Source organism: Chenopodium quinoa, unplaced genomic scaffold, assembly GCF_001683475.1.
Source record: "Chenopodium quinoa cultivar QQ74 unplaced genomic scaffold, ASM168347v1, whole genome shotgun sequence".
NCBI lineage: Eukaryota > Viridiplantae > Streptophyta > Magnoliopsida > Caryophyllales > Amaranthaceae > Chenopodium > Chenopodium quinoa.
The window spans coordinates 1,430,143-1,443,590 of NW_018745105.1; the positions used below are offsets into that span (position 1 = coordinate 1,430,143).

The following is a 13,448-nucleotide window of genomic DNA, read 5'->3' on the forward strand; positions in this document are numbered from 1 at the left end:
ATTAATTAATTAATTAATTAGGAAAATACGTATGAAAATATGGGGTATTACAGTCTACCCCTCTTAAAATAATTTTCGACCCGATACTTAGCCAAAACAAACGAAAATCATTTTGAAATTATTGGTTCATGCACATCCTAACTTGACTCAAGACTCCAACTAAACTCAAATAAGACTCTAAATCACTCAAAAATGACTCAAAAAGCAAACGCGCGAAACTCTATCGCCCTCTACCCCCCTTAAAAGGAGTTACGCCCCCGTAACTCGACCACTAACCTTAGGCAAACAACTCTTGGTAGCATTTCCTCATATAGCCTAGTTTAGCTTCCCATGTAGCCTCTTCAGTTTTTTTATTTGACCACAACACTTTCACAATGATCACGTCCTTGTTCCTTGTGCTCCTTACCTTAGAGTCAATAATCTTTATTGGTCTTTCCTCATAAGTAAAATTCTCATCCATATCGATAGTTTCTAGTTGTAACACATGTGTCACGTCCGGAATGTACTTTTGAATTTTGCTTACATGGAACACATTGTGAACCCTTTCTAGCTCACTAGGCAAATCCAACTTATGAGCCACTTTTTCCACTCCCTGGCTGATTTCATATTTCCCTATGTACTTTTGGCTTAGCTTTCCCTTCTTCCCAAACCTCATCACCCCTTTCATGGGTGAAATTTTCAACAAAACTTTCTCTCCTACTTCATATTCCTCTTCCCTCCTTTTCAAATCAACATAACTCTTCTGTCGATCTTGGGCTGCTTTAATCTTTTCTTGGATCAACTTAACCTGCTTCACAATATCCTCAATCATCTCTGGTCCAAGAACCATAGTCTCACTTATATCATTCCAACACACTAGGCTTCTACACTTCCGACCATACAATGCTTCAAACGGTACAATTCCAATACTTGCATGGTAATTGTTGTTGTAAGAGAAATCTAACAAATCCAGGTGGTCTTCCCAAAGACCCTTGATACTACATCACACAAGCTCTCAACATGTCCTCCAATGTCTGAATCGTTCTTTCTGTTTGACCATCTGTCGCTGGGTGAAATGTTGTGCTCATTAACAACTTAGTTCCCATCGCCTTTTGCAAACTTTGCCAAAAGTTAGACAAAAATCTTAAATCTCTATCCGAAATGATATCCGTGGGTACCCCAAGGTACTTCACCTCAAAATTCACATATGCTCTTCCCAACTGATCCATGGTCTAAGTACTTCTCATGGGTATGAATGTTGCTGACTTCGTCAACTTGTCCACTATTACCCAAATAGTGTCATTCCCTACCTTGGTCTTTGGAAAGGCTTCCACAAAATCCATAGAAATCGAATACCATTTCCACTTGGTAATCTCCAAGGATTGGACCTTTCCTTGAGGCCTGCGATGCTCAATCTTCACCTTTTGACATGTCAAACACTTAACAACAAATTCAACCACTTCTCTCTTCATATTGGGCCACCAAAAAGTCTTCTTCATGTCCTTATACAACTTATCCCCTCCAGGATGCATTGAATAAGGAGAATTATGAGCCTCCTCCATCAATCTTTGTTTCAGATCACCGCGAATTTGCGGTACACACCATCTTCCTTTAAATCGAATACTCCCCTCATCACCAATGGTGAAATCCAACACTTCTCCTTCATCAATCTTCTTCTTTATTGCCTTTAACTTCTCATCTTCCAATTGACTTTCCCTTATTTCATCATAAATGGATGGTTGAACCACCAAGGCATTCAACGTCCTAGTCACTTCACCATGCTCCACTACCTCCAAGTTCAACTTCTGAAATTCCACACACAACTGATCCGGTACTACCATCACATTCACCGTATGTTCTGACTTTCTGCTCAAAGCATCTGCCACAAAATTAGCCTTTCCCTCATGATACTGAATATCCAATGTATAATCACTCATATACTCCAACCATCATCTATGCCTCCCATTCAACTGAGTCTGGGTGAAAATGTACTTCAAACTCTTATGGTCCTTGAAAATCCTACAAGTCACCCCATACAAGTAATGTCTCCAAATTTTCAAAGCAAACACTATTGCAGCTAACTCCAAATCATGGGTTGGGTAATTCCTTTGTGAACCTTCAACTGCCTCGAGGCATACGCAATCACTCTTTGATTTTGCATCAACACACATCCCAATCCCAACTTCGATGCATCACTGTACACGTCATATAGATCACTTCCATCCGGAAAAGCTAGCACAGGTGCTGTGGTTCACCTTTCTTTCAAGATCTTAAATGCCTCCTCACACTCTAGAGTCCATATAAACTTATGCTCCTTTTTCATCAAACTTGTCATGGGCTTTGAGATCCTTGAAAAATCCTTCACAAACCTTCTATAATAGCCTGCTAAAGCCAAGAAACTCCTTACATCCGACATATTCTTTGGTGTTAGCCAATCACTCACAACTCGAATCTTGCTTGTGTCCACTAAAACTCCGTCCTTGGAAATCACATGGCCGAAAAATGCTACTTCCTCCAACCAAAACTCACACTTAAACAGATTGGAATACAACTGATGCTCCCTTAAACATAATAACACTTGTCTTAAATGCTCCTTATGTTCTTCTTCATTCTTTGAATAGACCAAAATATCATCAATAAACACTACCACAAACTTGACCACGTATGGCCTGAAAATCCTATGCATCAAATCCATTGAACACTGCAGGTGCATTGGTCAAATCAAATGGCATAATTGTGAACTCATAGTGACCATAACGGGTTCTGAAAGCACTCTTTGCAATATCTTGCTCCGCAATTCTCAACTAGTGATAACCCGATCTCAAATCTATCTTTGAGAATACCCCTTCTCCTTTCAACTGGTCAAACAAATCATCGATCCTTGGTAATGGATACTTAATCTTTATTGTTCAACTCTCGGTAATCGATACACAACCTCATACTTCCATCCTTCTTCTTTACGAACAATACTAGGGCTCCCCAAGGTGATGAACTAGGCCTAATATAACCTTTCTCTAACAAATCATCCAACTGGGTCTTCAACTCCCTCAACTTAGATGAAGCCATCCTTTATGGATTCTTAGAGATAGGTCCAGTTCTAAGCAATAGGTCAATAGTGAACTCAACATCCCTTACTGGTGGCATGCCCAGAATCTCGTCTAGAAATACATCTGGAAACTCATCTATCACTGAAATACTCTCATCACCATTCCTTTCCTCACTTCCAACCTCTTGAACACTACACAAGAACAAAGAACAACCCGTCTTCACCAGCTTCTATAGTTGCATTGCAGACACAATTCTCGACCTTGAGTTTTTCCCTTCCTTTTTATATACCACTTTGGTCTTACTTAGGCTAGTTAAGGTGACCTTTTCAACCACATAATCAATCCTTTCCTCATACTTTCCCAACCAATCCATACCCATAATTACATCGAAGTCATTCAAATCAAACTCGATCAAATCATCCAGAAATTCTACCCCAGAGATGGAAATAGGCACACTAAAAAACAATTTCGAACAACTCTTCCCTTCCCCGGACGGGATAAACACATTTCTAGAGAAACTGACTCAGGACTCTCTGAACCGAGACTCCCAACTACTTTCTTAGAAATAAAAGAATTTGAAGCCCCTAAATCAAACAAGACTCTCACAGGAGAAGAACTTATAAAGAAAACACCAATTACCACATCATTAGCAGACTCAACCTGACGGTTATTCATCATGAACACACAACCCTTTGGGGCACTTCCCGCACCGCTACTGGTTCCAGCCTTGGTTGTAGGTCAATTAGACCAAGGTGGTTTTCTAGGTGTACTAGAATCTTTCACGTTCCCAAAATTAAAATCAGCTTCCTTCTTGAAACACTTGTACTCACGGTGTCCCAACTTTGGACACTGACGAAAGGTTACCAGGTTTCCCTCATAGTCCTTCCCTGGGTGGTCTTTCTGACACCGCTTGCAGAAATACCTCCTCTTGGGTTTCTTACCCCTTTGGTTCCCATTTCCCTTATGGTTGGATGACTGGCCTCCATCCCCCTTCCCAAAGTTTCCCTTTTTGTCCTTCCTAGCACCAGAATTCCCTTGGTAATTCCCATTGGGCTTGTGCCTATTTTCACCCCCGTGAAAAGAGTCTGGGTTCTTCCTTTTCTCTCCTACCTACTCCATCTCTCTCCCCTTAATTCCTTACAGATGAGCTGCACGGCCATAGACTTCATCCAGGGTATCAAAAGTCACTCCCCCTAGCTTCCCTTGGAATGTCAAGGTTAGGCCTTGCTCGAATCTCTGAGCTTTGATGATTTCAATAGGGACTACTTCTGGGGCAAACCTCATCAAATCAATGAACTTGTTGTAGTATTCACTGATTGACATGTTTCCCATTCTCAGGTTGGTAAACTCCATGCACTTCTGTTTTCTAAGGTAGGATGTGTAAAACTTTTCTCGCAAGGCTTCCTTAAACTCATCCCACCCAAAGTTTGGCTTTTTCAACATCTCACCTTTTCTTTGGGCCCACCATAAATCAGCTTCCTCCCTCAGGTAGTAAACCTCATTGTTCACCTTCAGCTCACTTGGGTAATTGATAGCACAAACAACTTATCAAATTCCCTAATCCAGTTTTAAAAAGGCTGGCTGGGTCCTCCCTTCCCAAGTAAACAGGTGGCTTAGTTGCAACTACCCTCTTAAAGACTTCACTTAAGGCATAAAGCTAGGGATTTTGGTGTTCCCTTTTCACCACTTTTGTGATGTTCTCAGTAGTATGGGTTAACTGCTTAAGGACCTTTCTAACTTTTGAACCAGTGCGCTTACTCCTTAATTATTCCCTCATTCTTGGAGACATACTTCCTGGGTTTAATTATCACACCTTGAAAATTAAAACAAGTTTTATCATATAAGCATTTAATTCACTTAACAACATAGAGAAATATCAAATAATTCATTTTATTTCATTAATAATTAATGAAAATACAACTTTGTCATTTAGGACAATTATTAAAATATTAAACAAAACCATAATTTAAAAATCAATCAATCAAATAACACTATGAGCATAACCATCTTCAATAAGATCATAATCCTGATCATCACTTCTATTACTTGGTTCGGCCATGAGAGTTGGGTTATAACCATTATAGCTTGAAATAAGGCCTGACGAGATTGGTCAAGATTTATTTATATTTTCGTCCAGGCCAAGAGTGTAACTTAGGCTTTTTGTTGGGCTTACATCCCTACGAGGTTGGCTTGAAGAAGCTTTGAGGTTTTGGGCTCTTTCTTTTACAGTTTAAGAACGAGTTATAGGCCTTCTTGCAACATGGAAATGGACTTTTTGGTTAGGTTGTTTTGAAGATTCATAGCTTGGATTTTGGCTAAGAGAACAGCAATGCTTGCTCCTACTAAGAGGTGGTATGGACTCATCATTAGATTCCACATACTCATGTCTCTTCTTTGGGTATGAAAAAGGTACTTGGGCATGTAAGAAGTACATTTGGTCATTAGGTCCCTAGGTTAGATCTTTTAAGATCGTGGGAATTTTCACAACTTTTCTCCTAGGTTCATACTTGCGCTTTACATAGTGCAAGTCCTTTTTAAGGTTAAACATGGTTTACAACCACTTCCCTTCATGATGATGCTTCTCATTCCACATTGTTTCATCTTCCTTGATCACATCCCTATATTTGTCAAAGAGAGGTTGGTATTTCTTAATCCTAGAATGAGCCAAAGCCAAAAGGACCATCCAAGGTTGTTGGGTCAAGGCTTCCTCACCATGCTTCTCATAAAGGGTCAAGGCCAAAGTACAAATTCCAGTCATGAACTCACTAACTGAGATTCCACTATCATTCAAGAAATGAATGTCAAAATATTGGTGTTTCATTTAATCAATCTTTTCCATCTATTTTACACACACATGCAAAACAATTAATTAAATGCCAATTCACACAAACAATCCAATTCAAAATCCATTTGCAATAAGCAATTCATAACTCAATAAACCCAGTATAACTCAAAATCACCCAACCATGGGTAATACTCCAAAATTACGGACCCCTATACTCACTTCAAGTGTTTTAACACCAACTTTAATGCACACATAATTGCATACTCAAGTTTAAATTATTTCAATTCTTTTTATTTTCGAAAATAATAAATGTACTGGAATCTAGATTAAAGGACAGTCAAGCCCGCGTCTCCCAGGAAAGTTACCTACGACGTTGAGGCAAGCCTTTCCTAGACAGAGAGTCAACGTACCCATTATAGGCCTCCGTAGAGAAATCAAGAATCCTTTTTTTCCTTCATCTTTCCACAAATAGGAAAATAGTTTTTAAGTAAAAATAAGGCTTTTGACTAACACACAAATGCGAAACTCTATCTATCCTATATGCCCTCTTAAGTCTACCCACAATTTTAATTACTATTCCAATTTTAATCTTTTTAAGACCTTGAGCTCTTATACCACTTTGTAACACCCCCAAATCTCCCTTTACGGAAATACTAGTATAATACGTATAATTATACCGTAGAGAAGGACTTAGGCGTATTACCGCCGCGTGATTACACAAGGCTACTCAAACTTACTAAATAAATCAATACATTCCAGCGGAAACTTCAAAACTCTTATTTATTAATAATAACTATAAATAGAAACCAATATCATGAGTACTCAAATTAAATACAAGACCAAAAACTCCTAATATAGTTGATACAAAATTATGGGACTCCAATGCATCAATTTATTCACTCCACCTGAAATAACACTACTAACCATTACGGTAAACAGGGCGAACCAAAACAAGTAAGAAGTACGGGTTCGCAAAATATGCTAAGTACGATAAATGCAAGTTGATTAAACTCAATTTATTTGCAAACACGCTTGTGAAATCAATTCCAATAATTAATCCAATAATTCCAACTCATGATTCAAAACCGATTCTCAATACTCCAATATCCATAACCAATAAAACTAATACCAATTCCTTATATTAAAAACCAATTCCTCATAATAAAAACCAATTTCTCATAATAAACCAATTAAACCAATTCCTCTCCCAAGTGTGCACACCCCTCAAGCTAGTCTCCTTATGTTACAAAGCTATTCTTGAGGAAAGACCCGGTCACACAAATTCCAAGGCCTTATCAATAAACCAAATCCGCAAAGTGGGATTACTAACATGCTTAAAGCATATATAATAAATTAATTCAATGATTTAATATATCCTCTTTTAAATCACATAATTCCTGTTAATTCAAACTCCATTATTAAATTCAACTTTCTTTCAATATCAAACCTTTTCAAAACATGAATAATAATTTTAATCATTCAAAATATGATTTAAAATTAATGCCTCATTTTAATTATTAAAACCAATCATTTAAACATACTTTTATTTCATAAATCATAATTTAATTCAATTTATCACAAAACCATTCAAACATGCTTATTCAACCAAACACTTTCAAGGTATCTAGCCACCTAACGTACCTTGATCCTAGCTTAGCCAAAAACACCTCAAAAGAACCCTCAAGTAGCTTGATCAAAAACACCCTACAAATAAATATAACCTTAATCAATATAAGGTTAACAAATAATCACAAATAATTAAGGGGTCGTTTGGTTGGGGGTATTCAGGAAAGGGAATGGGAATCAACTGCCCCGATTCCCTTTGTTGTTGTTTGTTAAGCACTTTTAATCATTCCCTTTACCCTCTCCATTACCCCAAATCCTTCCAAATTCATTCCCCACCCCCGTAGACTTTTCCATTCCCTTTCCCTACCCACCTTCACACCACCACATCACCACCTTCACACCTAAAACACTACATGAAAACCAGCCCAGACCACCGCCGCCCCTACCCTGACCACCGTCGACCTTCCCCCGAGCCTCGCCGCCCTCCCCTCTCTCGAAAGAGTTGGTGGTTCTACTGCTGTCGTTCTTTCTAAGCTTTCACCCTAAGTTTAACACCCGAACTTCGTATCGTCGTCGACGGTCGAAATCGATAAGATTTCTCCAGAATTTTAGGGTTTTTGATCAGTTTTTATTTTGGTTTAATTTTTTGAAGGTTTGATTTGATTTTTACGGAAGAAAGGAGCAGCAATGGTGAAAAACCTTGGGGAGAAATCTATCCACTAGGGTTTCGATGGTGGTGGGAGGGTTAGGCTGTGGTTTTCGGGGTCGAGGGAGATCGGGCTGGGGTTTTGCGGGTCTAGGGGTGGTTTTTTCGGGGGAGGGGAGGGCACCGAGGCTCGGGGGAGGGTTAGCGGTGGTCGGGGGAGGGGCGGCGGTGGTCTAGGATGGTTTTCCGGTGGTGTTGGTAGGTGTGAAGGTGGTGATGTGGTGGTATGAAGGTGGTTGGACTGGTGGCCTTTCATTCATTCCATTACTTTATTATTCAAAACAAACAACACCCCAAAATTGGGGTATTTTCATTCCATTCCTTGTCTTTCCCTTTGTTCATTCTATTCCGATTCCTCCGTGCAAACCAAACGACCTCTTAATTAAAACCTCCCAACTATATGTACATTGACCTTAAAGATATTTTCTCAAGAACATAATTAAAAATCTGATTTTTATTTAAGCAAAACCATTTATTATAATTTTATAAATGCCTTGTAATATAAATAATTAATTAAATAAGAAGAAAGGAGAAAAGAAAATAAAAATCAAAGAAGAGAAGAGCAAGGAGTGGCGGTAGCAGGCGGCTGCCGTGGCTGGTGGTGGTCGGCGGCGGCAGGTGGCGCTGGGAGTGGTGGTTGTGGTGGTGCTCGGTGGTGGCGCAAGGGAGGAGAGAGAAAATAAGAAAAGGAGAAAAGAAAAGAAGAGAAAATGATTAGAGAATTTGAGAGAAAATTATGAGATTGTGTGAGTGTTTGATCATGAAATAAAGGGGTATTTATAGGCTAGCATGTGTATGAATTATGGTAGGAAAATGTATGGAATTATGTTAAGTAGGGTTTAATGGATTACTTGGAGAGGTGAATAAAAGAATTAAGGAAAGTTTTCATATTAAGGTGATTGTGTTTAATTGAATATGGAAGGTATGTACAGTAGTAGAAAAATACAAAAAGGCAACCCTCAATTGGCACCGGTTTAAACCAAACTGGTGCCAAAAACTGGGCTAAAATTGGGCGGGGATTTAGACCAAGAACAATGGCATCGGTTCAGCTCAAACCGGTGCCAAAAATTAAAAGGCCACCGGTTTGAACCGGTGCCACTAAACTGGTTCCCCTAAAAATAAAATTAGCCTTCTCCTATATATAAACCCTAAGTTAACCTACCTCCTTCTCTCTCCTCCTTCTCTCTCCTCTGATCTCTCGACGGCGCTCCTCCTTCTCTCCTCTGATCTCGACGGCGCTCCTCCTCCTTCTCTCTCCGACCTTTCTTCTCTCTCCAACCTCTCTTCTCTGTCTTCTCTCCCCTCTCTGTCCTCTTCAGTCTCAAACTCCAACCTCTCTTCTGTCTTCTTCCCACCACCACCGACGCCACTAACCACCGCCACCACCAAGTCCGCTTATTTTTCTGGGTTTCTTGGTTACATGAGGTTAGTGCATGTTTCTGGGTTTAATTATTCGGGGGAAGGGTTTTTGGGTTTAATTTTTATGTTATATGCCTTAATTTTTTGGGGTTAGATTGTTGTAATATTGTTCGAAATTGATTGGTGTAATTGATCTTGGAATTATTTGGGTTAATTAATTTTGTCATTTTTTGCACTTAATTGATTATTCGAAATTTCTGGGTTTAATTGATTTTCGAAAGTTTTGGGGTTAATTGATATTTTGGATTTAATTGATTTTCGAAAGTTTTGGGGTTAATTGATTTTTTGGGTTTGCTGGGTTTAATTGATTGCTAGGTTTGATTGATTTTCGGGGGGTAATTGGAGTTCGTAGATTTGCTGGGTTTTGATTGATTTATTTGGGTTTAATTATAATTCATTGTTTATGCGGTTTTCTGGGATGATTTCTCTTTCTCTTTCATGCATGAGTTTTCTGGGTTAAATTATTGTTTCTCGTTTTTTTTTTTAATAATTTCTGGGTTTTATTTATTTTATTTTATTTTTTGACGAAAGCTGCTAGTATTATTAAAAAGGAGCAAAAGATCAGGTTACATCAAATGCTACATCAGCAGCAACAGAAGGAGGGAACTCATCAATCCAGACCCTCAACTCATCATAATCTCTACTTACATTAGCCAATTTTTTTTAGTTTTAATAATTTCTAGGTTTTAATTGATGCAGGTGTTAATTCATGCAACAAGGATTCAAGACTATGATTTTGGAATATTGTTTTGATGTTGTAATTTTTTTTAATTGTTTTACAATATCAATTTCTGAGTTTAATTTCATTATAATTCATTGTATTTTTTTTTTTTTTGTATTGTACAATAACATTTTACTGGTTGAATATAATGTGATTTACGTTTTGATCTTGAATATAACAATTTCAAGACTCCGTATTTTGCCATTTATTTTTGTATGGGTTGTATTTCTGAGGCTTGTTTTTATATTATTTTTTTTATTATTGCAATACAAAAGTTAAAAAAAAAAAAAAAAAAAAAAAAAAAAAAAAAAACCAAAAAAGCACCGGTTAACCGGTGCCTAAAATAGCTTCCACTAAAAAAAATATTTCGCGGAACTATTTAAGGCACCGGTTAACCGGTGCCAAAACCGGTTTATGGCACCGGTTTTGAACCGGTGCCAAAAGGGGGGGTAATTGGCACCCCCCACATAGGCACCGGTTCAAACCGGTGCCTTAAGCCGGGTTTGAACCGGTGCCCTTTTCTATTTTTCTACTAGTGGTATGTTATGAAAATAAATATGGTAAGAGGGATTACTTGGAGAATAATCAAGGAGAATGAATAGCAAGAAAGTATGAGGATTAGATATTAAAAAGATGGAGAATTAGAATAAAGAAAATTAGAGATTTCAAGGAGATAATTAAAAATACAAATTACCAAAAAAAATTTGAGAAGATCCACTTGGGATGGCCGAAATTTTTGAGCTTTCCTAAGCTCATATTTTCGGCCCTCCTCTTTAGTATTTGGAAATTATTTTGCTAGTTTTAAGGAATTAAAAATAATTGTGTAAATAATATTTATTATATAAAATAATTAATTAATAAAATACCAATTATTCACCAAATAATTTAACTAATAAAATCATATTTTCGCACTAGGAAATCCAATATTATTAGTCTATTAAATGGGATTTTCAGACCTTATTAAAATAATAATAAAATATAGCTTTAGACTTAATTAAAATAGCCGAAATATATAAATAATCCGGTTTTTAAAATAAATAAATGGATAATAAATCTTATCCAAATTAATAATTTGTTTTAAAAATAGTATTGGCGCCAAAATTTAAATATCATTTTCGCTCCAAGATTTAAATAGTCAATTGAATTACTAAAATACCCTTTTTAGAAAATAATAATTAATTAATTAGGAAAATACGTATGAAAATACGAGGTATTACAAGGCTTCTTGATTCCTTCCAGAACTAGCGGTTCTAGATAGTCATAGCAAGGGTAATCTTCTCCCTCCCTAATGAATTGTCCATTAAGGGTTTGTTGATAAGATGGGAGCAAAGTGATTATCCCCTTTTAATTGTTGTCTCTACGTGATTTGTTTTTAGCATCGTGAGACTCTAGTTCTTCCTTGATTGGTTTGTATCCCAATCCAAAGGAGAGACTTTCCTTCGGGATAGGGAGTAAAAGAGATTTCTTCATTCCTATTCCCAAAGGCATCCCAAGAAATTAACTACACTTAAACAAGATGTTGTTTACTATCCAGCTAGTGGAGTATGGATCAAGCTTGAATAATTTTTCAAGGTTCTCTTCCGTTTCGATTGTGTAGATTGGCTCGGCAGAAAATCCCCGCATGTCCTCTTCATCCGTATCATGGTTTATTTATATCTAGAAGTGATTGGTCATTTATAGCTATTTTGAGAGGAGAAGCATGTATAGTCATAGGAAGCCCTAGATAGTTCAACCTAATCATTTGATGAAGTGAGGATGGTTGATCTAGGGAGAAGACTAGGTCGTTGAAAACTAATCTACCCACTGTCAAAACAAAATTTGTAAACTCTCAAAACACCCCTATACCAAGCATAGACTAAGTCGAGGGTCGAATCACTAGGAATGGGAGGTGAATGCTAATGTCAAAGCTAAGATATTTCGAAACAATAAAGTGAGGTGTGTATATTCCAAACAATTAAACAATCAAAATGAAATCAAATTTATCAAGCACTAGGGTTAGGATCCGCATATACTCGGAATGGATATAGCTAATCGGGATTGGAGATGACTAAGTCGAGTGTCGCGAGGGAAAATCAATTAAGCAATCAAGAGAGTAAAGTAGGCTAATATCCTAGAGGTCAAGCTAGCGTCAACTACAAGAGACTCTAACTAGGAACCTTGCAAACCTACTCAATCAACAAAATCAAGCCACAAATCAATTTTTCGTATCAATGCAAGCTTACAATGCATTCTAGTGTAACAATCAAAGTTCCTACTCTTCAATTAATCACACACATGCACTTAATCACTCAACAAATTTAAAAACAACATCAACTCCATCAATTTCCCCCAATTAGCATCAATCCATCACTCATATATGCTTCACCATTCCCCTAGAAAGAGCTAGAACTACTCACAATCCATTGAAATCAAGATCAAAACTAAGCTAATAAACAATTTCATCATCATCATATCAATAAAACTAATTCAATCACAAATTCAATTCAAACTTGAACAATCAACAAAACAATTGAAATGATAAGCTAAAGGTTGCATTAAAGTAAAGGAAATCCTTACAAACTTGCTTCAATTCAATGGAGAAAATACTAGAATTACCAATCTTCAATCATCAATCAAGAACTTCTCTCTTTACAATCTAGAGTTTCTCTCTCTAAAATTCTAATTCTAATTTTATTCTAATTTCTGAATAAAATTCATCCCTCTAAAAATACAATGAAAATCTATATATAGTAAAACTAACTAAGAGAAGTTAGTTAGATCGTCCCCAAATAAACCCGTACAAGCGCGGCCAACTATAAGGGAGAGCGCGGCCGCGCAACTCTGGGTAGGGAACAGAGACCCTGACAGGCGCGGCCGCGCCACCAGGCCGCGCGGCCACCACATAGCCGCGCACGCCCGCGCTTGGGAACAAGGCAGCCCTCTTCCCTATCATGTCGATGCTCCTCGTGCGTTCCACTTAATGCTTTTGATAAACACTAGACCTTGTAGTTTCTAAACTCCATGATTGTGGGTTCAACACTAGAAATCATGCCCCAACGGCTTGAATGCACAGCTTAAGGACTTTAGGAACTTGCACTTCTACATGCTTGAGATTTAAATGGAGAACATTAGACATCCTAATCAATGCCAAACTTGGCAAGAGGCCTCGGGAAACTTGGATAACGACCTTAACCTGAAAATTAAAGGAAAACAAGTAAATAAAAGAGAAAATAACGAAATAAACCA

The 13,448-nt window shown here is 37.6% G+C and overlaps 2 protein-coding genes across 2 annotated transcripts; both read right to left on the bottom strand.

Moving 5' to 3' along the window:
- Positions 1 to 277: 277 nt before the first annotated feature.
- LOC110710028 lies at positions 278 to 829 on the bottom strand. The gene has a single exon (XM_021888292.1). It carries the CDS (start codon positions 827 to 829, stop codon positions 278 to 280), a length of 552 nt encoding a protein of 183 aa, XP_021743984.1.
- A 1,401-nt stretch (positions 830 to 2,230) lies between these two features.
- LOC110710029 (uncharacterized mitochondrial protein AtMg00860-like) lies at positions 2,231 to 3,045 on the bottom strand. Its single transcript, XM_021888293.1, has 2 exons — positions 2,950 to 3,045; positions 2,231 to 2,680 (listed from the first exon to the last, which is right to left on the bottom strand). Exons 1-2 carry the CDS (start codon positions 3,043 to 3,045, stop codon positions 2,231 to 2,233), a joined length of 546 nt encoding a protein of 181 aa, XP_021743985.1.
- Positions 3,046 to 13,448: the final 10,403 nt, after the last annotated feature.